This window comes from Cervus elaphus, chromosome 4, assembly GCF_910594005.1.
Source record: "Cervus elaphus chromosome 4, mCerEla1.1, whole genome shotgun sequence".
NCBI lineage: Eukaryota > Metazoa > Chordata > Mammalia > Artiodactyla > Cervidae > Cervus > Cervus elaphus.
In genome coordinates, this window is record NC_057818.1 from 26,105,396 (window position 1) to 26,130,797 (window position 25,402).

A 25,402-nucleotide genomic window follows, 5' to 3' on the forward strand; every position below is an offset into this window, starting at 1 on the left:
AGAAGACTGCATTCTCTCCTTTTATCACCTGAGAGAAGTGGGCAAAAAGAGGATTATAATTCATTTTTTTAATTTAAAAATATTTTGAGACTTAAAGTGAAAGTGTTAGTTGCTCAATCATGTCTGACTCTTTGTGACCCCATGGACTGTAGCCCACCAGGCTCCTCTGTCCATGAAGTTCTCTAGGCCAGAATACTGGACTGGCTTGCCATTTCCTTCTCCAGGGGATCTTTCCCACCCAGAGATCGAACCCAGGTCTCTTGCATTGCAGGCAGATTCTTTACCGCTGAGCCATCAGGAAAGCCCTCTTTGAGACTGAGGTCTTATGAAAAAAATAGAAAAAGGTGTAGATACTCAGCATACATAACAGCTTGATGGATTTTCCACAGGTATATGTCTGTGTCATCACCACCCATGTCAAGATCCAGAACAAAAAGTTCCCTCTTTTGTCTTGGTGATTTAGCTTTTTTCTCCTTATTGATTGTTTTTAACGAATTCCTTCTTTAATTTTAAAAAACTGGACAGAACGCCGACAAGGTGCTGGAGCTGATGAACAAACTGCTTAGCCCCGTTGTGCCCCAGATCAGCGCGCCGCAGTCCAACAAGGAGCGGCTGAAGAACTTGGCCCTCTCCATCGCGGAACGGTAAGGCCGAAGCAGCTCCTGGGGCCCCGGGCTCTCAGCACCCACCCAGGTGTGTCTTCAGCTTCACTGTAACATCACAGTCCCCAAGAGGGGCTCCACCGTCCCACCAGCGCTGACAGTTTTGAGAGTTCTTATTCCCATCATAACCAGCTGTCACTTGGTAAACATTTTTTTCAAAAAGAAGGGGATGTAAGAATATCTCAGCATTCTAAGCCTGTAGTTTAGTTCTAGGCATTATACTCATCTCTGTGCCATTAGCACCCATCTCAAAGGGATTTGGTAACGGAGCTAGTGATGGATGGATGGGTAGATGGGGGGTTCCTCAAGGTGTAGTGGCCAGTGTTTCAGAATCTCCCCTCCTCCCCATGAGCGAGTGGAGCTGTACTCCAACCAGTGTGACGCCCTGGCTGGGGAGCAGTCATTACTTTTTGTGCCCTCTCCAGATCCGCCTGAGAACTGGGTCAGGGTGCCTGCTGAGATGGCATCCAAAGCTGGAGAACTGGGCTTCATACAAAACGTTTATAGGTGGATCTCTGTCAAATCCACCATCAAATGCTTGGCCATTACAAAAGAGACACTGTTTTCCACTCCTTGGTTCACCTCATCTAGAGACTCTAAGAGGTTTTAACATTTTTTAGATGTTGTCCTCAAGTTACAGATTGCACAGAATTCCTAATATACCCCTGCCTCCCTTCCCTCTATTTTGTCCTTCAGGTATAGGGCCCAGGGAATCAGTGCAAATAAATTTGTGGACTCCACATTCTATCTTCTGTTGGACTTGATCACCTTTTTTGACGAGTATCACAGTGGGCATATTGACAGAGCCTTTGATGTAAGTTTCAGGAGGGGTGTTTGAAATACTGGTTAATTTATGCCCTTGAAAAACCAAAACATTTTGTGGGATTCATTTAAAACAAAGGAATGTCACCAGTATGCCTGTTAAGTGAAGAAGGACAAGTAAGATCCTGGCAATTTAAAAGGGATTTCTATGTTGTTCTTTTTTTTCTCTTTTTTCCTTTCCTTTCTTCTTTAATCTAAAAACAGGGATTTCTCAAAATAATTTGAAGTCTCTGAATTGTAAAAACTGCCTTGGAAAACGAGGATAGGAATTGAGTCAGTCAGCAAGTTGGAATCAAAGCCTTTGAACAAGGGGAGTAGAATTTCCTACTAAGAAGCCACCTATGAACATGTTAGATGCTGACATGTGTTTGAAGAGATGGAATGACTGTGATGATTGTATCATATGGGGCTGATGGCCTTTGTTTTAAACAGATAATTGATCGCTTGAAGCTGGTGCCCCTGAATCAGGAAAGTGTGGAAGAGAGAGTGGCTGCCTTCAGAAATTTCAGTGATGAGGTGAGTCCTTCTCTTCCTGAATTACAAAATTCTTTTTTCCTCACTTCTACTGAAAGCTTTTGTTTTAATGTAACCAGTAATTCTTAAGAGTCTAGTACAGTCACCATCCAGACTGAATTTTCTAAGACGAGTCCAGTTTCAGGAATTCTGGGCTGGTTTTCCTGTGAGTACGCGTATACCCATCAGATTATTGTCTGAATTCCTGACTTGGAAAATACACCCACTCTAGTGATCAGACATATTCTTGGGAGAAAAAGGTTTCTTACTGATTCTGTGAAATCTGGCTTAATTGTTTATTATCTACTTGTTCTAGAGGGTGTATCAGTGCTTAACTCTCATATTAAGTAATTCCTTCGGGTGCATGAAACATGCATTGTGATCCACTTCCTTCTTTCCCTTCTCTGAAGAAGCAGAGAAGTTTTGTCTCAAGAAGCAGGAGCAGTGACCATGGTCTCAGTTATCAGCCTTAGAACCCAAGAGCTCCTCTCTCTGCAGGGTTTCTGGCATGTTGCCACTGCCTAGCCCAAGGCTGCTCAACTAGGCTGCACACTGGAATTGCTAGGAGACCTTTAAAAAAAATTCTCATGCCAAGGCCTAGAAATTCTGGTTTCTCTGATCTAAGCCTGCAGCCCAGAACTCCCCTGGTTATTCTTGTGTGTGGCTAGAGTAAGACTCTTCTCTAAAACCAGCTGCCTGGTCCCAGGATGTTCCTAATAGTGTTTCGATTTAAAAGCATTACTCGGTGAACACATTCCTTTTATAGAAATATGTGTCCATTCTAGAGGAAGAAAGAAGGCCAGCTTCCACACGTGGGGTGGCTGCCTCCTATGGTATAGACAGCTAAGAGGTCTTGCCTCTTGCCAACCTCCCCTTCACACCTACTAAAATTCTGCCCTAGCTACTCCTCCTTTTGTTGTTTCTTGCCGACCCCTGCTTACATCATCCATTGTTTTGTAGACTGAAACATGGTACCAGGGCCTATCCTCATAGACACTCTCAAGGACTCTGCTCAGGCTGTGCAGGTCCCAGGGAGACAGTCTGGTGGGTCTGAGGCAGTGGGCAGTGATGGGGACTAAAGGGCCAGCGTGTGCATCCCTACCTCCTGATGTTCAGATGCGGACTTCTGCTAATCCCTCTGCTAGCCAGACGTAGTCGACGTGCTCTCTGCTCACTTCCCTGCATCAAGAAGGGAGCAGAGGAGACTTCCTTGGTGGTCCAGTGGCTGAGACTCCATGCTCCCAATGCAGGGGGTCCAGAGTTCGATCCCTGGCTGGGGAGCTAGATCCCACATGCTGCAATTAAGAGTGCTCATGCTGCAACTAAAAGACCTCAAGTGCTGCAACCAAGATCCAGTGCAGCCAAATAAATATTTTAAAAAAGAGCAGAAGAATGACCGATCTGACCTTCTGAACAGTGTTGCCTGGGCTTTGCTTTCACGCTTGACATTCCAGTGCCATCCACTCCTTCCTGGTGGCTGTGTAGTACACCAGCTGGCAACTGTGGGGTGTGGCGTGGCCTGGCCTTCCCGGAGCACTGGTCCCTGCTCCCCCAGCCCGTCTTTGGCCCCAGGGCTGGGTGCTTTCTTCTTAGTTCATTGTGTCTCTCTCTGCAGATCAGGCACAACCTCTCAGAAGTGCTTCTCGCCACCATGAACATCTTGTTCACACAGTTTAAGAGGCTCAAGGGGACAAGTCCATCCTCGGCATCCAGGCCTCAGCGAGTCATCGAGGACCGTGATTCTGTAAGATCCCAGCGTTGGCCACAGCCATCGCTGAGAACCACCTTTCTGGTTTGCCTTCGATTGCTCCTCATGAGACCACCGCTCATGACCTAAAGTGCTTGTTTCTTTACTACCTGGCATCTGGGTAAAGTTTATGTTGAGGGCTTCCAGAAGAAACTGAACATTAATGGGGTTGCTCCTCTTCTCAAGCTAAAAAATAATGATGTGCCAAGTCAGTGAATATCCGGTCTTAAAAAATCAATCAAAATGCTAGTTTATATTGATTCCATAAGAATTCCTGCCCACTCTAAAATCTACAGTCATTTTATGAGTCTCAGTTCAGCACTTCCATGAAAACCGTACTTCTGGTTAACAGTTGCTGTGTCTGGAAGCCAGGTCTGTCTGACACCGGGGCCAGTACCCCTTCCACTGCCTGTGGGGCCTCCAGCATTACCTGGGTCACACGGAGTCCAGGCAGATAGAACCCTTGGACCCAAACAGCATGTGCTGTACAGTTGATTTGACAAAAAGGGAAACGTGTTTGACCCTTTGGAACATTAAAACTGGTGGTATTTTAGAATTACCTTTCCTTTAACATTTCCACTTAATGTTTGATGAGGCTCTCAGTATGGTGTGTAATAGCCATACCTGGTTTTGGCAATCAAGAAACGAGGGCCTTGAAAATCTATCTTCTGCCTCCAAGGATGTCTGTGGGCTCTCTCAGCCATGACCCCCACAGGTCCTACCATTGTCAGAACCTCCGCCTTAGACTTGCCAGTTTACCTCACATATCAGGGAAAAGGCACCTGCCTTTCAGCTTTCTTCTTGAATGGTCCTTAAGAGACCTAGTAAGTGACCCTTGAATTTTCCTATAAAGTCTCGTTACTAGTCCAGAAAATGTGTAGACCACCCACCCACCCCCACCACCCTTTCTATCCCAGCTTTGGTTTCCTTCCTTCTGTAAGCATCCAGCACACCTCAATATGGGCAACCTGAGCTGTCCTCTGAGATTTCATTTTTCTTTATTCAGTGATTTATCACTTGGAAATCAGAGTGAAGGTTATTGTTTCTAATATTGAAAACACCTGAGTTAAAATCTTTTTCCCTCCTGGAGCAATCCAGGAATCTCATAAATATTGTTGCCTGAGAAAAGAGGGCTACTCATTTCCATTAGGAAGAGAGAAATGAAAGGAGTGAAAAGAAGGAAAGGGGAAGACGCAGGAGAGGGAAAGATCTGGAATGGGCTGCACTTAGGCAGTGCAGGTGCTTCCTGGGGGTCCTAGAACCTCAGGTCCTCACCAGTCAGGGGAGGGAGAGGTTCCGAAAAGTGGAGCAGACAGTCTGAAGCACAAGCCAGGTCAGCGGCTGCTCAAATGGGGCAGCTTACCTGGCAGACCCATCCGTCTTCTGCTGAGTAAATGGGCTTTGCAACTGGGGGCCCGGCGGCCCATCTTTGCTTGCTCTGCACCACCCTGGAGGAACGTGAAAGTGGAGGGCAAGATGGTCATCCACCCATTGGGAGTCTGTCATGACACCACCGAGGGGAGAAAATGGAAGGATGGAGTGCTGGTTCCCAGGACAGAGCTCTGACCCAAAACTTAACTGGGTTCCTTCTCTTCTTCCCCTTTCTCTCAGCAACTCCGCAGCCAAGCCCGAGCCCTGATCACCTTTGCTGGGATGATACCCTACAGGACATCTGGGGATACCAACGCGAGGCTGGTGCAGATGGAGGTCCTCATGAATTAAGTGTGATGTTCTGAGGGGCTCTTGGGGCTGCTTGCTGTCGGTACCTCGGGGCCCTCCAGGGTGGGGGCTGGTTTCTGGTTTTGTTTCCGTTGTGTTTGTTTTGTTTCATTTTTCTGTATTATGTATTTTTGTCAACACCAATAAATTTCTTTGATTTGTATTTTTTTTCACATTCTTTTATTTTCACTGTTCCCCCCCCCCCTTTGGAATTTTGTTGAAATTTTTATTTGTGTGAGAGGAATTGTCTTCACTAGTGCTTGGGCCAGAAAATGACAGACTTGTATAGGCATCCAGGAGTTGGTTAAAGTTGACCTGATATGATTAAAAATTGACCCAAAATGAGCGAGGAAATGAAGCCTTTGGGAGTTGCTTTTATTTAGATATAATGTTCCCTATAACAGGGTCACAGTTAGCTTTTCACATTTTTATTTGCATGTGAGAGCCAGCCTCAGCCTTGGGTGAGTTAAGATTTGTGTGAAACACCAGGCACTCCACATCCTCCTCCCTCTTACCTCCCCAGGGCGTGCCTTGAGGCCCAAGTTGTTGTTGTTTGTCAGCCACTCAGTCATGTCTGGCTCTTTGTGACCCCATGGACTGCAGCACACCAGGCCTCCCTCACCATATCCCACAGTTTGCCCAGGTTCGTGTCCATTGCATCAGTGATGCCATCCAGCCTTCTCATCTGACCCTCCTCTTCTGCTGCCCTCAGTCTTTCCCAGCATCAGGGACTTTTCCAATGGGTTGGCTGTTCACATCAGATGACCAAAATACTGGAGTTTCAGCTTCAGCATCAGTCCTTCCAATGAGTATTCAAGGTTGATTTCCTTTAAGTTGACTGGTTTGATCTCCTTGCTGTCCAAGGGACTCTGAGGAGTCTTCTCCAGCACCACATTTCAAAGGCATCAGTTCTTTGGCACTCTGCCTTTCTTATGGTCTAGGTCTCACAGCCATACGTGACCACTGGGAAGACCACAGCCTTGACTATACAACCCTTTATTGGCAAAGTAATGTCTCTGCTTTTCAGCACACTATCTAGGTTTGTTGTTGCTTTCCTGCCAAGAAGCAGTCATCTTCTGATTTCATGACTGCAGTCACCATCCGCAGTGACTTTAGAGCCCAAGAAGAGGAAATCTGTCACTGCTTCCACCTTTTCCCCTTCTATTTGCCGTGAAGTAATGGGGCCGGATGCCATGATCTTAGTTTTTTTTTAATATTTAGTTTTAATCATTTTCACTCTCCTCCTTCACCTTCATCAAGAGGCTCTTTAGTTCCTCTTTGTTTTCTTCCATTAGAGTGCTATCATCCGCATATCTAAGGTTGTTGGTGTTTCTCCAAGACCATTCTCCAAATTATCTGCCCTGATGCCAGGATTAATGTTTGCTGTTCTGCTGAAATCCCCCTGGAGATGAAAACATAGTCCTGGAGACCCATAGTCTAATCAGTGAACATTGTTGGGGTCTCAGCTGGAGCTCAAGGCAGCGCAGACCTGGCCGTTTCTCCCTCTGTGGCTGCTCCACAGTGAGGCGGCTGCTTGGCACCTCTTCTGTCTTCTCCACTAGTTGGTTCCTCTCCTCGGACAGCCTCCTCTCCCTGTCTCCATTCATAAAGCCAGTTGACCAGGTCAGCTCATGGGTATCATTCCACTGGGCATCAGTACCATCAGTATGTGGTCCCTGAGCAAGGTTGTTCCCCATTGGTGGCCCTGTTTCTTCTGAGGCCTTGGGCTTAGCTGGAGAGGACGGGAGGATGAGTGTTCCTGAATGTGCCAGCCGGGGCTACAGGATGGGTACAGTCGGCCCTGCTGGTTTTATGGACTGCTCCTGCAGCAGCTTTCCCCGGGGGAGAGTGTTAAGGTCCCCAGAGTCTCGTACCTTTTGCTTCTAGAGAGAAAACTCTCCTCACAGGGCACGGTTACTCTCATAATCATGTAAATACGAATTGTTGCCTTTGCCTGTAGTAAAGGGCTTGTCTGTAGATAATGGGGCCATCTGCTGTGTCAGTCGCATCCCATTATATCTATCAGGGACGTAGCTTGAGGGTCTGTCTCCTCAACTGGCATCTATTCACCTTCAGTTGAGCTTTACTGAGAAAGTCTCTGAAGACAGGCGCTGCAGGAGACTTGAATTAGCAAGTTGTGCCCTCTTTATAGGCATTGATTTGTATTTTAAACAAAGCAAACAATTTGCTTTAACAGTGCTTTAAAAGAGTTCTCTGAGGACTTTTCATAAATGTGACTTAAGAGTTCTGATTTTTTTTTTTTTAATGCTAGATCTTATAGATAGAAATGTAACATTGCCATCGAGGACAGAAGGCACAAGGTGTTTAAATTTGTATTTACTCCCTGGTTCTTCTCTTGTTCATCATTTTCATCATGAGAATTAATTGTGGATTTGCCTTTCTTTGCGTCATGCAGTTCTGCCGGCTCCAAACAGGAGAGCTGCACGGGAGCCCCGCGTAGAGGGGTGAGGTCCTCCATCTTTGGACAGAAGGGAGGGAAAACTGCCCTGATAGGGAAACTGTGTGGAATTGAGAGGAACACAGTCCCTGATTGGCATTTGAGGGCCTGCCTAGCGAGAGACACTTATAGGAGAAATAAGATAACTCTGTTTATTCCAGGAGGGCCAGGCTTCTGGAGCAAACCCCGGTGCTTGTCCTATTGACTGATTCTGTGGTAAAATATAGCTGGGTGCAGAGATGCAGGAGACACGAGGCTGAGTTTGCAAGGCCACAGCATCAACAGGTTACCGTGTGCCCATGGTTACAGCTTATGCTCAGAATTCATGATCCTGTGACAGGTTATTAGGTTAAAAGTCATCCTCAGCTCACTCGGTCAGGGAACTAAATCCTCTCCCTTGATACTGGTCCGTGATTTCACCATTTATCTAGAGAAACAGAGAAAGTGGCCCTGGGAGTCTGTTGTCTTCCCCAGATAAGATTCCAATCTTTCTAACAAAATCAAGGCCACTTGGAGCTTGATGGGGTCAGTGCCTGCCTCCAAATGGCTTATAATAAACTCACTGAGACACTCAAAGGGAAGTAGTCACTTGGTCTAGGGCCTTTTCAGAGGCCTCAAGATTTAATTACAAAGACTCTGTTCCTTGGATTATTTTTTTTAGACAGCGCTGGCCCCCTGACTCCTGGGGGAAAACTGGAGTGGGAGTAATGTGCTCTCAGAGTGAATCATTTGGTTTCATCTCTCCTGTTGTTATTTTGATGAATGACTTGAAGTCTAGGGTTTAGGTTACTTTAAGCACAGTACTATAGACTTTCCGCAGAATCCCACAGTTGCTGATATAGAGGGAAAAAAATTGTGGACTGTTTCCTCTTTGGATTCTCACCCCTGCCTGCTCTGTTTGAGTGAACTCATGGGGCCAAAGCTTTAATATTCAATTAAGCCATTACGTGCAGATGTGCCAGTGCCCTGCTGCTTTACATGGATCTCCACAGTCCATGTTTCTCCATTAGGCATCACAGTGTTTGTCCAGCTCATTCGGTAGTTCACATCAAACCACTCAGGAGGTGACTGAGCACGCGGAATACTGCATAAAACCCCAGACTGGGGCGTTGTCCCAGGCTTGCCAAAGTGCTGGCAGGCCCCAGCCTGACTGGACTCTCACTTAGCCTCAGTCAGTCATGGAGACTGAGCCTTCTGTCCAGCAAACTGGGAAAAATGTTATAAAATTCCTAATGGAAATGCACACTTTATGGTATCATTCAAGATGCTCGTTTTGTATCAGTGAAAAAAAAAAACTTTTGTGCCTGCCTTTCAGGAATATCAGGAGGAAGTCAGTGACTCGTTAAACAGAAATCATGTAGCTCCCTGGAGGGAAATGAGGCAATGAGGCTGTGCTGAGGTCCCGGATGTCCCCCATTCTTCGTTCTTCTAGGTGGAATTGAGACATCATCTGCCTCCAGCCCATCTTCTGACTGCTTCATAGTATACTGGTATCCCTCACAGGACAGGGACAGGAGGGAACTGAATCTGTCTTCTTAGTGCTTGTTTCTAACTGAAAAGGTTGGTGGAAAAAAACTTAAAACCACTACCTAAAATGTTTTGAACATTAATTTCAAATGATCTGTACTTCTTGCCTTGTGACTGGCTATAGTAGATCTGGCCAAACAGATGTATTGATGTGGATTGATGTGTCTGCCTTAGTTCCTTTCAGCTGTACAGTCCTGCACATACCAGGCTGTGCTCGGGAGCTGGGAATGGCCAGGGTAATCAAGTCCCCATCCATTCAGAAGTCTCAGTGGGATCTTTCTTTTTTTGGCCAGAACCACCTAAGTGGAAATACTGTTGGTTCTAAGTTGCTCACCCAGGAAAGGAAAATTTTTTTGTCCTAACTTTGTTTTTAAATAGCTTCCATGTGCCCTCTCTGGGGAATCTAGCCCACCTAGTTTAGCAAAGATTTGAACAAGCAGGTTCTTTGCTTCCGTCTCTTGTACCAGCCCCCTGCCCACATCCTCTGTCCCAGCTCCACGTGCCTGGATTCAGACTCAGGGGCCTCTAATAGGCATTCAGCCTGAAAGAAGGTAGAGGGGAGTGTCTCCTGGGGGTCAGAGAGACCAGGGCTGATCTTTCAAAGAAGGAAACTTGTGGAGCTGCACAGTCTGCAGGGAAACGTTGAGAAGAAGGGGGTGGACGTTTGATTCACTGTTAACAACAATAAAGGTCAAATCTTAAAAAAAAAAAAAAAAGGTTGAGGGATGGGCAGAAACCCAGCACTGCATTGGCACGCTATCTGTCCTCTCTGTTGCCTTTGCCTTTGGGGTCCTTGAGATTTTGGGGAGGGTGAAAGAGTTTCCTCAGACAGTGGCTTCTGTTTGAGCAGGAAGTGGGAAAGCCTGTGATCCCAGAGGGGACTTCTAACAGAGAAACACACATCGTAGCCTCTTGGGTGGCCCCAGTGGAGCCGGCCTAGGCAGGCCCCTTCATCCACACCAGATTTAGCCAATAAAAATACAGGACACCTGGTTACATTTGAATTTCAGATAAACAATGAATAGTTCTCACTCTTAAGTTTGTCCCAGTTTTATCTGGCTACCCGATTCAGGCTTGCCTCTGCTGGCATCTGCTGTGCAGAGGCTTCCAGGCTGGGCACAGGCTGCCAGGAGCTCTCCAGCTAAAGTGGATTGCCCTGATTTGTTGCACTGTTTGTTCCTCTGTGGGCAGCGGAAATGACAGCTACGCAGTTACTTGAGAAAGGGCGTGCTGAGTCACTTGAGAAAGGGCGTGCATGCATGCTTGGTCACTTCAATCTTGTCCAATTCTGTGACCCCGTGGACTGTAGCCCACCAGGCTCCTCTGACCATGGGATTCTCCAGGCGAGAATACTGGAGTGGGTTGCCATTTCCTCCAGGGGATCTTCCCGGCCCAGGGGTCGAACCCACATCTCTAACATCTGCATTGGCAGGCGGATTCTTTATCACTGGACCACCTGAGAAAGGGCGGAAACAAGAATTCGGTTCTGAGGAGCCAGACAAGCTGACTTGAGTCGGATGAGTGTGGGCCCCCCTTGACTTCAGCTGCTAGCCTCTACTGGGTATTTTTCCGCCAGGAATTTCAATGTGTATTTTATAAAGGGCGCGAAGAGGCGAGGTACAGCCTTTGCTCACTTGATCAGTAACTGATAAGACATGCACGGGGGGAGAATGTTTTGCTTTGTTTGGTTGGCTGATTCTTCTCCTTTCGCTTTGCTGACACTGTCACTCTGTGTGGTGTTTGTGGGGAGAAGGGACAGGGTGGGAGCCGGTGTATGTGTTCTCGTGCTCCTTCCAGTAACTTCTGCGTTTACTCTGTTTAGAATGGTTCCTTCATCGCCACCCCTGTCTGTAGCCAGTAAATTTCCTGAATGTTCTCCCCAAGTGCCCCCTCTGCCCAGTCCTTCAGTGGAGCAGGAACCACTCTCAGGCTCCCTTCCTGGGAAGGTCCTTAGCTGAGACGCAGCCTGGGGCTCCTCAGAAGGCAGCCGAAGTGCCTCTTCCCTGTCTCTGGGGTGACAGCACCAGGCCCCTCCTCCACTCCCTGCAAGGAGGGCTGAGGCCTGCCGGGCCCCTGGGTCTGCGAAGCCCCCAGGGGTTTATGTAAGTACAGGACTCCCAGCTCCGAAGTCTCGCTGTCCCCCCACCAGCTTTGGAGTTCAGTCCCCTGGCTAGGGGTCTGAGGAGGGTCAGGCTGGAAATGTGGTGGGACCTAGACCATCCAGAGCATATGGGTGGTAACTCCGCGTGTGGCATGCATTCTGGGGCTGGGAGCTGCTGCAAGTCTGTGACCATTGGTGTTGGGTTCTCAGTGGAAAGAATTTTAAATGGGGGTCAAGAGCCAGTTATTGGCCTTGGGGGAGGTGATGCAGGATGGGTCTGGTGAGGGGAGAGACTTGGGCCTGGTCGTGGGACAGGTGTCTCCCACTTTCTTGAGCAATATCTGCCTGTGTTTCTGATTCGGAGGGGTTTTCAGGGTCTGGAGCCTGGGCTTCTGTCTCGGGATGTGCAAATGGCTGAGGAGGTCGGGGGTCTTCATCTCTGTCCACCTGGGGCACCTGGCCCTAACGAGAAGCCCTGGAGAGACCGGCTCCAGGTGCCTTGTGGCTGGAATGTTCTCTCCTTGAAGGGGCCACTTGGAAGAGCTGCAGCCCACTCCCTTTGCCTGGGGGCCCTCAGCTTGTTCTGGTCCCTGAGGCCGAGGGGAGGCCACTTCCTGATGAGTCGCCCAGAAATCTGGGCCTCATACAAGTGCCCCCGACCCTGTGTAGGCTCAGTGGTCTCCTCTGGGCTCTGCAGCACCTCCTGACGCAGGGCCAGGTGAAGAGCTGGCCACCGCTGTTAAGTGTAGCCCTGTTCACCCAGGTCTCGGAACTGGAGGCTTTTCAGTGGAGTCCTCAGTTAAAATATTTCCGAAGCCACCCAGGTGGCGAGGAGAGAGGCCCAGGTTAGGGCCACTGGTCACCCCAGGTGCGGGGTCCCAGGGTTCCATAGAAGCCCCGGGGAGCAGAGGGAACTAGGAGGACTGACGGTGGGCAGCCAGGCCGGAGCTGGGAGCTGCGTGCGGCAGTGCTGCTGTTGCTGGGAAGACCTTTTCCTTGGGGAGGTCGGCTGGCAAGTCTCGGGTACTGCAGATGCCTCGCTCTCCTACAGGGCCAGCCCGATGTTCAGAGCTTGAAGGCTCTCCAAGCACAGAGCCCTAGATGAAACAAGCCCACCAGGCCTCAAGACCCAGCATTTTCAAGAGACATAAATCTTGGAGGTGGCCAGAAAGTTGGGCTGAAGTCCCCCTTTCACAATTTGGTAATCGTGTGTCTGAGGGCACATTGTTGACTGCTGCAAACTAGATTGCTCAGGTATAAAGCAGGGGTCCAATTGCGATTCCATCAGCCTAATGAGAAGGTGAAGTTAATTTCCAGAAATCACCGACCTACTGCCTGACACACTCTGGGCCTCAAGGTTAATTTTGGCCACCCTGCCCCCAACCTTGTTTAGATGGGGCTCTGGAGCTTGGGGCTCCTCTACCATTTGGCTTCTGCCCTTCACAACAGGTTTTTCACATGGGTGCAGGGTGGAATCAATTACCCCCACCCTGGTGATAGTTTTTTGGGGTTTTTTTTGGCAAGAAGACAGGGTTAAAATTAGTAAGCCAAAAATTTGCTACTAGGGGACAGACCTCAGCATGTCAAGTTCAACTTGGGATTCCTATTGATTCAGTGACTGCTAAATGGATAACGCAATTCAACGAATGTTTGAGCATCTGTGCTGTTTCAGGCATTATTCTAGGTGCTGGAGACACAGAACTGAGATGAATCGGCATCCCTGCCCTCAAGGAGCTTACCTTTTACTGAGGTGAGACCTACAGCAAAGGGCCTCTTCCTATGAAAGGGCCTCTTCTGCCCCCACTCCCCACCCCCACCCTACGCTAACTGAAGAGCTTAAAGCCTTTCAGCACCTACCAGGGACCTGGGGCTAAGAGCTATGTGGTGATTTTTGAGACTGATTTGCAATCCCTCTTGTATAATCTCACTCTGTGGTTAGGGAAAGAGAGGTAGGTGTGTGTACACACAGACGCCATAATAAGATAGGAAGCCTTTTGGAAATGCCACAAGAAAGGGCTAAACAAAGATCAGAGGCAGGGTTGCCTGTGGCTTGGGGATGCAGGAGCCCCCTGCACGACCAAGGTCCAAACCCACAGCTGCAGGGGCTGCGGGTGGGACGGCACAGTTGGGGGTGGCCATCCTGCCAGCCCAGAATGGTAACAATGAGCTCCCCTCCAGCTCCCCCTGGGGCCCTGGCGTCTCCCGCTACTGTTAATCTCGCCTGTGACCTTGACTGGGGAAGCAGCAGGACTCAGGGGACTTGAGGGGTTCCGAAGCCAGGTGGAGACCTACCAGAGGTCACACGCCTCATGTTCAGCCCTTCCTGGCGGAGCAGAAGCCTGATTGTGGGGCACCCACCTTGTCCAAGAGGTGAGTACGTGGGGTTTGTACCTGGGGTGTGTGGTACATCAAGCAGAGCAATGAGGGAGTCTGATAGGGGGACACTTACCTGTACAGATCAGTAACTGTACATCTGTCTATTGGTCTTAAGCAATGAACCCAAGCAAAGGGCTGATAGCCTACTTATGTCTTCATGAATCTACCCAGGAAAAGGAAACATTTTAAAATCCTTTTACAACATGAAAGATTATTTTTAAGAAACCCTAAATAAGCATTACCTTTATCAAGAAAAGCCACATTTTGTGTTGTGCACAGCCTTAGTCAACACAACTTTCTGTGGCTTTCAGCCCCAGCACTGCCATTCACAGCCCTGGCTACATATTAGAATCACCTGGGGAGCTTTCAAAAACACTGACTTCCAAGCCCCTGCCCCCTGAGTTTCTGGCATAATTGGTCTGTGGAGGGGCCCAGGCGCTGATTGGGTTGTTAAAGCTCCCCAGGTGACTTTCATGTCCTGAGTCAAGAATAGGGTCAAGACCTTTGTTGTGACGAAGCAGAGAGTGAAGTAGGCCTCTGGGCCCCTCTAAATGTGGACTCCCCCTCCCCACTTCTCAAGGAAGGCTATCAATAAGTCGTAGTGTGTCAGAGATGCACTAAACAGGAAGATGAAAATTCTAACTTGTTAGGAAAAATACGTACCATACCTAGGGCCCCTTGGGTCAGCTAGCCCACTGTGTACCCAGCAATGTCCAAGCCAGTTGTCCAGAATGGCTCTTGATGTTGGTGGTTCATCAGTTAAAAATGGCACCGGTTGAAGTGCATCATTGTGGGGGGTGGGGGGGCGGGGCGGGTGGTTGGGGTGAAAGGGTCAGAGGGGACAGCAGTATCCCATTTCCCAGGAAATCACAAGTGAAAGACCATCTGATAGCTCTGGTTGAATCCCTGGGCCCTCATCCAGGGTTCTCTTTCCCAGTGTCCCCCTCCCCTGCCCCCAGCCTCCCATGTCCACCTCTGGCGGGCACTAGCCTTTCCAGGCTCCCTAGGCGCCTCTCCAATGTGCTCAGTGCTGCTGCTAACTCAGCTTCCAGGGAGTGAGGACCCGAGGCCCGCTCCACATGCAGCCCTCAACCTTCCTGCTGGGGGGCTCCATACCCAGGGGACCCGCACCAGGCCTGAGGGACCCCATCTGGAGAACAGACTCCCTTGGATCCAGCCTGGATGCAAGTGTGATTTTGCCTCTGAACCCTGGATGACCACCCGTAGAAGAGCCTTTGGGATATATATTAAGGAGGTCAGTAGCTTATTTCAAGTCTCTGGTAAAGGGGCAACAAGATGACAGGGGAGTTTCCCTGGGCTTCTAGGCTCCTCTGACTGTTTGCTCTGTTGAAGCTTGAGTTCTGATGAATGCAAACCACCAAAGCCAGCTCTCTTTGGGTTTCCACCTCCTGATCCTGAGCACTTCTTCCCCCCAACTCCTCCTAATGCCCTGTTTTGTTTGTTAATAAGTTTTAGCACCTGCCCTTACCAAAAAGCATTGCCTTAAATAGTCAAAGGTGAGTTGGTTTTCCCCCACCTTTATTGTAGCTAAAGAGCTGGAGGAGGGGTGGGGGGCAGAATATATATATATACACACACATATATATATATATATATGCAGAACTTTATTAATGTCTTCTGAAATGCTTCTTTCACAAGTTCCCTCTCTTGATCATCAAAACACTCATTGACTGAGAAGAGTTATCCACTTGACAGATGATGAAACTAAGGCACACAGGCCTGAGGTCGTGAGGTATGTGGTGCAGAGCCAGGTAGCCCAGGCCTCCTTTGACTCCTATCCTTCCCCCTCTCCCCATGTGTCTACGGCTGGGCCCAGCTTGGGGGAGCGGGTGGGGGAAGCTGAGCTTGTACAACAGTTCCATGATTCTAGGGCCCCTGGTCCCAGCTCCAGGATCAAGTCAGAGACTCCTAGGCTTCAAAAGACACCATTGAAAAGGATTCTGATTAGAAATGTACCCGTGGAATTCAAGATTGAGCACAATGACCATGGGTGGTCTCTATTGCTTTTAAGAAAGGTGCAAAGGCTTATAGGAAAGTAAGAAAAACTAAAGGTGCGTTTAAAAGTGAAAGGCTTTGGGTAGGAGAAACAATGGGCTTGGTCTCTTGGAGAGCACATTGGCAGCCATTGGGCTGAAGACCTAGTGGTCACATGCGTGTGACCACAGGGCCGCGTTTCTGTTGGAATCACCGCTTCAGCTTGTGCTGATGCAGCAGGAGTGAGCTCAAGCCACCCTCACTTGGGGAGCTTCTCCAGGCTTGGGTGGTGAGGGGCGGGATTGTGGGTTGGGGGAGATTTATTTTCTTTATGAGGAAAGAGAGAGGGGAGAAAATAAAATCTCACTCTTTATCAGATAGTGACTACTGATTACAGTTCTACTTTTTTGCCTTGGCTGCCAGGGAGCTCCAGGCTAACATGGCACTCTCCCTCCTTAAATGATTGCTTATCTCTAACTGTGCTACTTCATATGTCCCCCTCCATCATCACCTCAGCCTGAGGAAGGCATCCCTTCTATGAAGCCGTGTAGCGTTTTATCCAGGGGTTTATGCCTTTATGCCTTGGGTTCTGGCTGTTACCTCCTCTGATGAACTACATGATACTGAGAATAGTATCTCTGTGTACCCTCCAAAACAGCTGGACCGAGTCTAATACATCATTAATACCTGCCATTAGTTGTGGAGTGAATGTTGGCTAAATAGTTTTTTTTTTTTTTAAAGTAAGTCTAACCACGAAGAAAAAGGAACCAGGAATTGTTCTTCAGCACCAAAACTATCTTAGTCATCAAACATGTTTCCCTTTTGCTTTATTTAGCTGCCAGTAGCTTCAAGGTAATTCAGTGTTCAACTGCTGTTACAGTGTCTGGATAGAAAGTCCAGAATTATGGTAGAGAAACCCCAGTTTTCTTGGTTCTGGTTGCTGGAGAGGCTGCAGTCAGCCTGTGGCTTCCAGACCTTTCTAGCGCCTGTCACCTCCGCTGTTGCTCTGTCTTCTGTACTGTATTCAGGGTTTTGTGCGTCTGCTCCCCACTTCCTCATCTCAAGTCTGTGCGCCCCCTGGGGGGCAGGGACCCAGCCTGCTTTGTTGGCAGCCCCAGGCCTCTGCAAAGCACTGGCCCGGGGCAGCCGCGGGCCGGGGAGGACGTCTGCAGGGCCTGTCATCGCTGCCTCGACGCCTCGGAGCGCCGGCCAGAGGAGGAAGCGCGCCCGAGTTCTGGTATCGTTGCTGCAGCTGGTGTTGTGAATCAGGCCGACGAGCAGCGCATCCTCTTACCCGGCTATTTCACGACACCAGGGTTGCATCATACCCATCCTCTCCAGGCGAGCCTCGTGGGACCCGGGCGGACGTGGACCTGGGGGTGGGGTGGGGGCGGACAGGCTGTGTGTGAAAGATTGTTCTCTTTGGCCCACTGGATCTCTGACTGCCCCTCAGGACCACCTGGAGAGCTTTCCAAGAATACTGATGCCAGCCCCTCACCCCTTTTGGGCCCCAGGCCCATAGAATCCCTAGTAGGGGCCACATAGTCAGCATCTGTCAGAGGCTCCAGTGAGACTGCGAAATGTGTGTGCAGTCAGGGGCTTAGAGCTGGGCAGTTGTCTGTTCTTGCCTGATTGTTGCCATAGACCCTCCCAGCTCTCCCTGGCCCTGTTTTTCTTCCTGTTTTCTTCCTGGCACTGCTCACACACTATTATGCCCCCCACCAGCTTTTCAGAAGCAGACGAACTCTGATTTCCCCAGGACGAAGGCCAGGCTCCTACCCTGGCATTCAAGCCCTTCTTGAATGCCTACTCAGAAATGACACCACCTATCCCCCCCGAGTCCTCCCTGTTCCTACATGAATCCGTGTGCTGGTTCCGTCGGCTCTGCCTTGAGCATGTATCTCGACCCCCAGTACTTCTCACGACCTTGTCATCCACAGCTACTGCCCAGCCACCACTTTCAGGTACCCACAATGGCCCCACTGGTCTAACTCTGCTTCCCTACATCCAGTCTCCACACAATGGCCAAAGTGACCTTTGAGAAATATAAATCTGCCCATCACAAAATAGAACATGAAGCTTCTAACCCCAGCTTATAAGGCCTGGTGTCCCCTCTTCTGTGTCTCAAACCCATCTCCTCGGTCCCCTGGCTCCTACCATCCTAGGCTCCTCGCCATCTTGAAGCCCCAACCACTCTCCCCCAGGGCCTTTGCACATGCTCTCTCCTCTGTCTGGAACCCCTGTGCTCACATCTGCTCATTTATGGGTGTCTCCCTGTTATTGTTGGAGCTCAGCTCAAATTTCTCATTCTCAGAGGAGCCTAAATGCCCCTCCTTTAGAAAAACAACAACAACAAAAAATGAATGTACTGTAATGATTGCTTGTTTTCTGCCTGTCTGTCTCTCCCACTAGAATGTGAGCTCCCGGAGGGCAGGGCCTTTGTCTTGTTCCCTGTGGTACCTCTTTTGCCTAGCACGTGGCATGGTGTGCAGTAGGCACTCAATAAATGTGTGTGACTGGAGAAACAATCGGACCCCTTTCAGCCTCATCTACCACCCTTTCTCCCCTCTGCCTCCCCCCAGTTCCATGAGCTCTAGTCCCACGCCTGGTCCCTTCCACCGATCACGCCTTCCTGGGTGCCATGTCCCAGAACCCCTCCATCCCTGCCTACACATCCCCTCCCAGCTCCCCTGCCTTCCTGGGCAGCCTCCCTGTTCTACCAGCCTGTTGCTGCCATCTCCTTGCTGGTTCACCTGCCGGCCTAGGCTGTGAACTCCAGTTCTGGTGCATCAAGACTTAGGCGCCTCAGGCCGTGAAAGACACAGGCCCTGCTGCCCTCACCATATCAGCCCCCTGTGTCCAGAATTTCCACTTCAGGGAGCTTCCCGACAGTGAGTCTTTTCTGTTCCTTCACTGCCCCTATGCTCCCTCCTCTCAGAAGCAGGAGAGGACAGGGGCCCTTGAGTGAGGACGAGCGGCACTAGCATGGGTGTCGTTTCCATGTGGCTACTGACGGAGCAAAGGCTCAGCAAGACCAGAGGACCTGCTCAGAGCCCTGGATCAACTGACAATGGAGAAGGGAGCCTGACAGCCCGTGTGGCCACATCCCAGGGCTTCGCTCAGGGTTCCTGTGACTCCCTCCCCCAGGTCTCAGACCCTTGCAAGGCAGGAGTCGTGTGTGACCACGCTGTGCCCCCATCAAGAAGAGTGCCCCTGTGAACATTTCTCAAAGTGATAGACGCCCACTCAAGGGCAGGAAGCACCTTTCTTAGGTGGGGGTTGGGGTGTGGGTTTGTGCCTTGGGACACAGAGTTCCGACAGTCCCTTCAATTCTCTGACCAATAAGCCTTTCGAGGGGTCCTGCTTAAATCCCACCCCACCCTAGAGAGATGTAGGGATGGGGGAAGGCTATGGGGAAGGCTTCTTGAAACAGCAAATGCTCCAGTGCTAGGAGGAACCTTGCAGTTCACCCAGGCCTGGGAATGGCGAAGGGGAGAGGAAGTGGCTTGCTCAAGGTCACCCAGCAAAGTGGTGGCCCCTCACTCGGCATGGGCCCTGGTGCTGCTGGAATCCGGCCACTTCCTCTCCTGAGATCTTAATCAGGAATTTTCCACAGCTGCTCCGGGGACACGGTGTGAGGGGGTGTTGGGCGGCTGTGATTTTCACCAGTCAAGTGGCAGTTAAAGATGGAGAAGCCGATAAGATCTGTAAGCTCTGCCCTGAGGCCCCATGGGAGGGAAGGAGGAATTGGCAGATGGGGTGGGGGCTGCAGGGAAGCTTGAAAACTGGCCAGGAGCCCTGGCCCTGGAGTCCTCACCACGGAGCCTTCACCTTGCAGGCAGCTGGTGTGGGGAGAAGAGAGGCAGCAGGACAGAAAAAAGGGGGAACGGGCTGCTGGGTAGACAAAGCCTCAGCTGACCCCAGGGACCTCTGGAGCTGGGGTGGGCCTTTGGAACCAGGGACAGGGCTCCAGGCCTCTGCATCCCACACCCATCATTGGACAAGAGCTCCACGGGGGAGCTCGGCCATAGGCAAGGCCATTCCCATGGGGGCAGACGCTGAGACTCCTCCCAGCAGCTGGGGGTGTCCTCCTTTTCTGGCGGAGCATCAGGCATCCAGCCCACTCACTCATCTCTTCAAACCCTGAGCTACTTCTCTTTCATCCCCTACGACTCAAAGTTCAGCTCCCCACCCTGCCTTGGCTTCGGTGTCTCTGGTGACCAGACTGATGCCCTCATGGCCACTCTGCATTCAAAGGCTGACCTCACGGATGCTGGCACAACTGGAGGCTGATCTGGTTCAATACTAGGATGGCGCCCGGCCCGCTGCCTGCCGTGGGAGCTGGTTGCTCTTGGGCTGGCTCCTTGGGCTCCACACCCCAGTGGCCCTGTAAGCAGTCGGTGGGGTCGGTGTCCACTTGTCTTCCTGGCCACTGGGCAGCCACAAGCCCCAGGGGCTCATTGGTCCCTTGGTGACTGCAGATCACAGCTGGTACCTGCTGAACTCTGCTTGGGGCTGCTGGTACGTAAGTGCATAAACATTCTGAGATACCTCTGGGAGGACATGTAAGAGTAGACTTGGGTCTGAGTAAGAGAGACTAACCTTTTATATATATGTGTGTGTATTGTTTTAAATGGGGCTTCCCAGGTGGCACAGTGGTAAAGAATCTGCCTGCCAATGCAGGAGATTCAAGAGATGTGGGTTTGATCCCTGAGTTGGGAATATCCTCTCAAGTAAGAAATGCAACCCATTCTAGTATTCTTGCCTGGAAAATCCCATAAACAGAGGAGCCTAGTGGGCTATAGTCCACAGGGTTGCAAAGAGTCAGACACGATTAAGTGACTGAGAACACACACACATCGTTTTAAATGTCATACCACTCAGCTATTTAAAATGCTAAGTAAATAAAACTGACACAGGAAGTTTCTGAGAGGGTCATCAGGCTCTCTGGGGTCCCCAGTGGGGCCCCTCATAGTGTCCCTATGGGTCCACTCCTTCCTGGGATTCAGCTGCAGATGTCTGCTGCCCCCAGACTTAGAAGAGCCTCCCTAGGACCCAGGGGCTGGGCCAGCCTCAGCTCCCAGTCCAAGGCCAGTGGCTATCTCTGCGATCAGATGGTGGGCAGGTCAGCAATGGGCACGTGCTCTGCCTCCCACCCTGTCCAGGGACCTTGCTGACCAGCTGTGGGCGGTCTGGGCCAACCTCCCCGTCTCCTCCCTGCTGTGGGCCCAGCCTATAAAGCCACCCTGCACGTCCCCACCGACCCTGGCCCCCTCCCCTGACACCCAGAGCCCACGATGGCAGAGCTGCCAGTGTCGGAGACGCCCAGGGACCCTGCTCTGTGCAGTGGGCGCTTCACCATCAGCACGTTGCTAGGGGGCGAGGAGCCCCCCCCACCGGCCGCCCATGACAGCAGCCACCCCGGCCACCTGACGCACGGCCACACCTTCTACAACCGCACCTTTGGCTACAACACCGTTGATGTGGTGCCCGCCTACGAGCACTATGCCGACAGCGCCCTGCCCGGCGAGCCCCGGAAGGTCCGGCCCACGCTGGCCGACCTGCACTCCTTCCTCAAGGTAAACACCATCCCGGAAGAGCAGACCTTCCTGCTCTGTGACCTCCACCGGTTGCCTAACCTCTCTGAGCCTCAGCTCTGCCATCTGTGTCGTGGGGACACAGAGGGGTCTTCCTCGTGGGCTGAGAGGCCCGTGTGAAATATGGGCATGGGAGCTATAAACCTCTGGGCACATGGTGTAATGTTTATTGCCCGGTCTGGCAACCCCGTCAAGCAATCTAGGGTTTCCCAATGCAGTAATGAGTTCCCAGTAGTTTAGAGAGGTTTCACACACCTAAAGGAGATGAGGAAAGAAGGGTAGGGAAGGTCTGCAGCAGAGAGGGGGCTTACTAGGTTTGCTGCCTTGGAGGCTGAATGGTGGAGGATGGAGAGCTAGGGGAGCTGGATTGTCCTGACCCCGGCCTGCCTGACCCGTGGTCTTTGGGCTCCCAGCAGGAAGGCAGCCACCTGCAGGCCCTCGCCTTTGACAGCCGGCCCAGCCATGAGATGACTGACGGGCTGGTGGAGGATGAGGCAGGTACCAATGGCAAGAAGAACCCTGAGGAGCCTGTGCGCTTTGGCTGGGTCAAAGGGGTGATGGTGAGTGGATGGGATGTCCAGGGATGGGGGTTGGGGAGACAGAGCTCCATGCAGGCTCAGCTCTGACTCTCAAGAGGCAGTGGTCAAGGCAGACCCAAGACCTGGTTTCCCCATCTGCATAGCCATCTCAGATTTTCTCTACCTTTTTGCGTCCTGACCTCCATTTACCCCCAGGCTGAGGCCTGTCCCTGGGGTGGACGTCTGTTTGACTGTTCCACTCATCATGTGACCTGTCCATGCCTCACTTTCTTCATCTATGAAATGATCAGCATTTAACCAATTAATAGATATAAAGCGCATGAATCAACGCCTGCCTTGAAGTTATTGGGAGAAACTGTGTTACCCCCTAAGAGCCACGAGAGGGCAGCACCTGACACAAATTCACAGCTCTTCTCACTCTCCGCGATGAGGAGACGGTTTGCCGTGTTAGGTCCCGAGACAGCAAACAGTCTAATAAACTTGACTTTGAAAGACTTTATGGGACTTTACAGAGGGCATCACATGAGGGCTAGGAGAAAGCTTTAGTCCCACTCTGGGAGGCAGGAGGCCTAGGTTCTGACCTTAACTCTTTCAACTCCCTGCGGGCTGTGCCTCTCTCTCCATCTGAATGGTCACCCCTCCCTCTGATCCAGCGTCTGGATCGCCTTCCCTCCCTTGGTGCCCACAGCCCGGTGTGGGCCCCATTCAGTACCTCAGCACATATGGAGGCCTTCGCCATCTCCTGGGCCTAAAATTTTGGATCACTCTGTTGTACACCCAAAATTAATATAATATCAACTATACCTCAATTTTTTATATTAAGTTAAAAAATTTTAAAGACTAAAAGAAAAAAGAAATCTCCAAGACTGGTAACTGCCACCTGTCCCACTCCGAAGACCACCACATCCCTCCCACGTGGGAATTCCAGCCTCAGCTGTGGTCTCCAGTTCGTCTTTAAATTTGGAAGCTGGAGTCACCGCAACCTGAGCCCTGACTTCTGCTTGCATGTGGGGCATCGGCTCAGCTGGCATTTGCTGAATTCTCCCTAAAGGCCAGGTTGTGGGCCAACAGTCGGCCACTGGGCCATGACTGGGGCCGGCAGACACAGTACCGTGTGCTTGGTGTGGGGTGAGAGGTGACAGACTTGCTGCCCACCTTCAGGCCTCGATGGAAGGAAGGCAGGAGAGTGGTGGGAGGGACAGGTGGGTCTCTGGGTACCCCTCCCCTCCCTGCCCCGTAGAACCAGCCAGGCACTGAAGTGGGCACCCGCTCAAGTGGGTGAAGCAAAGAAAGCCCAGGTGTCCCCTAGGTGCTCGATGCCGTGCCATGACTGGGGACAGGGATGTGTGTGTTTGATCTTGGGGAACCCAGCCCCCAGGTGGCCTCTGATGCCCCTCTCCTCCCAGATCCGCTGCATGCTCAATATCTGGGGTGTGATTCTCTACCTGCGGCTCCCCTGGATTACCGCCCAGGCGGGCATCGGTGAGTGCTGCCTCTGGGGTGCAGGGGAAGGGGCCCGGTCCTCCCAGTCTTGAACTCGGGTTATGGAGCCACGGGGCCCTGCAGTGACCGAGGTCAGGGCAGTGTGGTCCAGGAGCACTGCATGTGGAGTCAGCAGGCCTGGGGGTGCTCCCTGGCTCAGTTTGCCCTCAGGAAGTCAAGCTCTGGGGGCCAAATTCCTCGGACAGAGATCCTGGGTTTCAGGATCTCTCACTGAGGAAAGAGCAGCTGCTGGTTCTGTAGCATGCTGTGTGACCTTGGACACACATGCTGTGTGACCTTGGACAAGCCTTTAACCTCTTTGAGCCTTAGTTTCCTCATTAGCAAAACGTGGCAATAACTGTTCCTCTGATGTGCATAAAACAGCAGAGGGTTTGGCACCCAGTGGTGGCTCAGCAAGAGGTAACTATTACTTGATTTTTTATTATTAAAAAAAACCACCTCCCCATGCATATGTAAAGATCCTTTACACGTTGGCTTATCAGCTCCCTGGCTCTTCAGAGTATACCATGAGGTAGACAGAGACCCATTTTTCCAAAGAGAACAGAGAGAAGGACAGTGACTTAAGTCCCATGGTGAATCCATTGGCTGACTTGAGTTTCTCATTCTGGAAATGCCCTGACTGCTTTTTGGGACGATCACCCCCCCCACACCCCCACAGTCCTGACCTGGATCATCATCCTGCTCTCGGTCACCGTGACCTCCATCACGGGCCTCTCCATCTCTGCCATCTCCACCAACGGCAAGGTCAAATCAGGTGGGCCCCACCCCAGCCCCCAGATCCTCCTCTGGTAGGACCCTGTGTCTTCACCCTGGGGGCAGATCTCTCAACCACTCCCTACCCTCCACCCCAAGCCCAAACAGGGGATGCTTCTTCTGGTTGCAGATGTAGGCTTTGGGCAGTCTCTCCACACCCACGGGGTGGCCTTGGGTCTCTCCTCCCCCATGGACCACTGGGTCCCGTGCTCACCTCCTCCCAGCCTCAGCTCTGCCTGCCCCAAGTCCGTCCCAGACAGCCAATTCCTCTCGTGTCATGGCTCCTGGCTCTGTCCGCTACAGGTGGCACCTACTTCCTCATCTCCCGGAGTCTCGGCCCAGAGCTCGGCGGCTCCATCGGCCTCATTTTTGCTTTCGCCAACGCTGTGGGCGTGGCCATGCACACTGTGGGCTTCGCCGAGACTGTGCGGGACCTGCTCCAGGTGAGGCCGGGGCTGGAGCCTGGGCAGAGGGAGCCCGGGTGGCCTGCTGCCTCCGCCCCCACCCCATCTGTGCCAGGCCTTCCTGCCCCTCTCTCTGCCCAGCTTTCCCATCAGGGACCAAAGCCACAGTCTGACCACTGCGGGTGACTATGATGATCTCAGCAAATAAAGACTATTCCCAGAAACCGCCTTCCAGGGTGCGTGTTGCCTTTAGGGCCAAATTGTCCAGGCCCATGCAGTATTTGCTATGGAGGACCTGTTGGCAGGGAAGGGGGTTGAGTGTGTGTGTTCCTGTGAGCAGACACCCATAAATGAGGTAACTCAAGGTGGAGGAGCCTGGAGGGGTGGGCTGTGCAGAAACAGCACGCAGCCTGGCCTGTCCCCTCCCCCAGGAGTATGGCTCGCCCATCGTGGACCCCACCAATGACATCCGCATCATCGGCGTGGTCACCGTCACTGTTCTGCTGGCCATCTCCCTTGCTGGCATGGAGTGGGAGTCCAAGGTGAGGGCAGGAGGTTGGAGAGGGGACTGGGCAAGGTCAAGTGCAGAAGCTTGAGTCCTGGGACCGGCTCCTGGTTCTGCCTCTTGTGTGTATCAGCTGGGTCTTGAGCTCTGCTGCTGTGACAGAGACCCTAAGGAAGGGGGC

At 51.3% G+C, this 25,402-nt stretch overlaps 2 protein-coding genes across 4 annotated transcripts in view; both read left to right on the forward strand.

Annotated features, from left to right (window-relative positions):
- Positions 1-5,626, forward strand: part of NUP93 (nucleoporin 93) — a 105,421-nt gene extending 99,795 nt beyond the window's left edge. Inside the window, exons 18-22 of the mRNA XM_043898530.1 lie at positions 526-644; positions 1,359-1,476; positions 1,917-2,000; positions 3,613-3,741; positions 5,356-5,626. Of these exons, the coding sequence (XP_043754465.1) occupies positions 526-644; positions 1,359-1,476; positions 1,917-2,000; positions 3,613-3,741; positions 5,356-5,466 (561 nt within the window). The 3' untranslated portion in view covers positions 5,467-5,626. The remainder of the gene's footprint in view (positions 1-525; positions 645-1,358; positions 1,477-1,916; positions 2,001-3,612; positions 3,742-5,355) is intronic.
- Positions 5,627-20,092: 14,466 nt separating this feature from the next.
- Positions 20,093-25,402, forward strand: part of SLC12A3 (solute carrier family 12 member 3) — a 41,006-nt gene continuing 35,696 nt past the window's right edge. The window contains exons 1-7 of one of the 3 annotated variants that reach the window (XM_043898534.1): positions 20,093-20,441; positions 21,210-21,499; positions 21,931-22,077; positions 23,463-23,538; positions 24,218-24,313; positions 24,616-24,755; positions 25,148-25,258. In XM_043898534.1, coding sequence (XP_043754469.1) covers positions 21,218-21,499; positions 21,931-22,077; positions 23,463-23,538; positions 24,218-24,313; positions 24,616-24,755; positions 25,148-25,258 — 852 coding nt within the window. In that variant the 5' untranslated portion in view covers positions 20,093-20,441; positions 21,210-21,217. The remainder of the gene's footprint in view (positions 20,442-21,209; positions 21,500-21,930; positions 22,078-23,462; positions 23,539-24,217; positions 24,314-24,615; positions 24,756-25,147; positions 25,259-25,402) is intronic. The other 2 variants (XM_043898533.1, XM_043898532.1) reach the window with 2 other exon arrangements.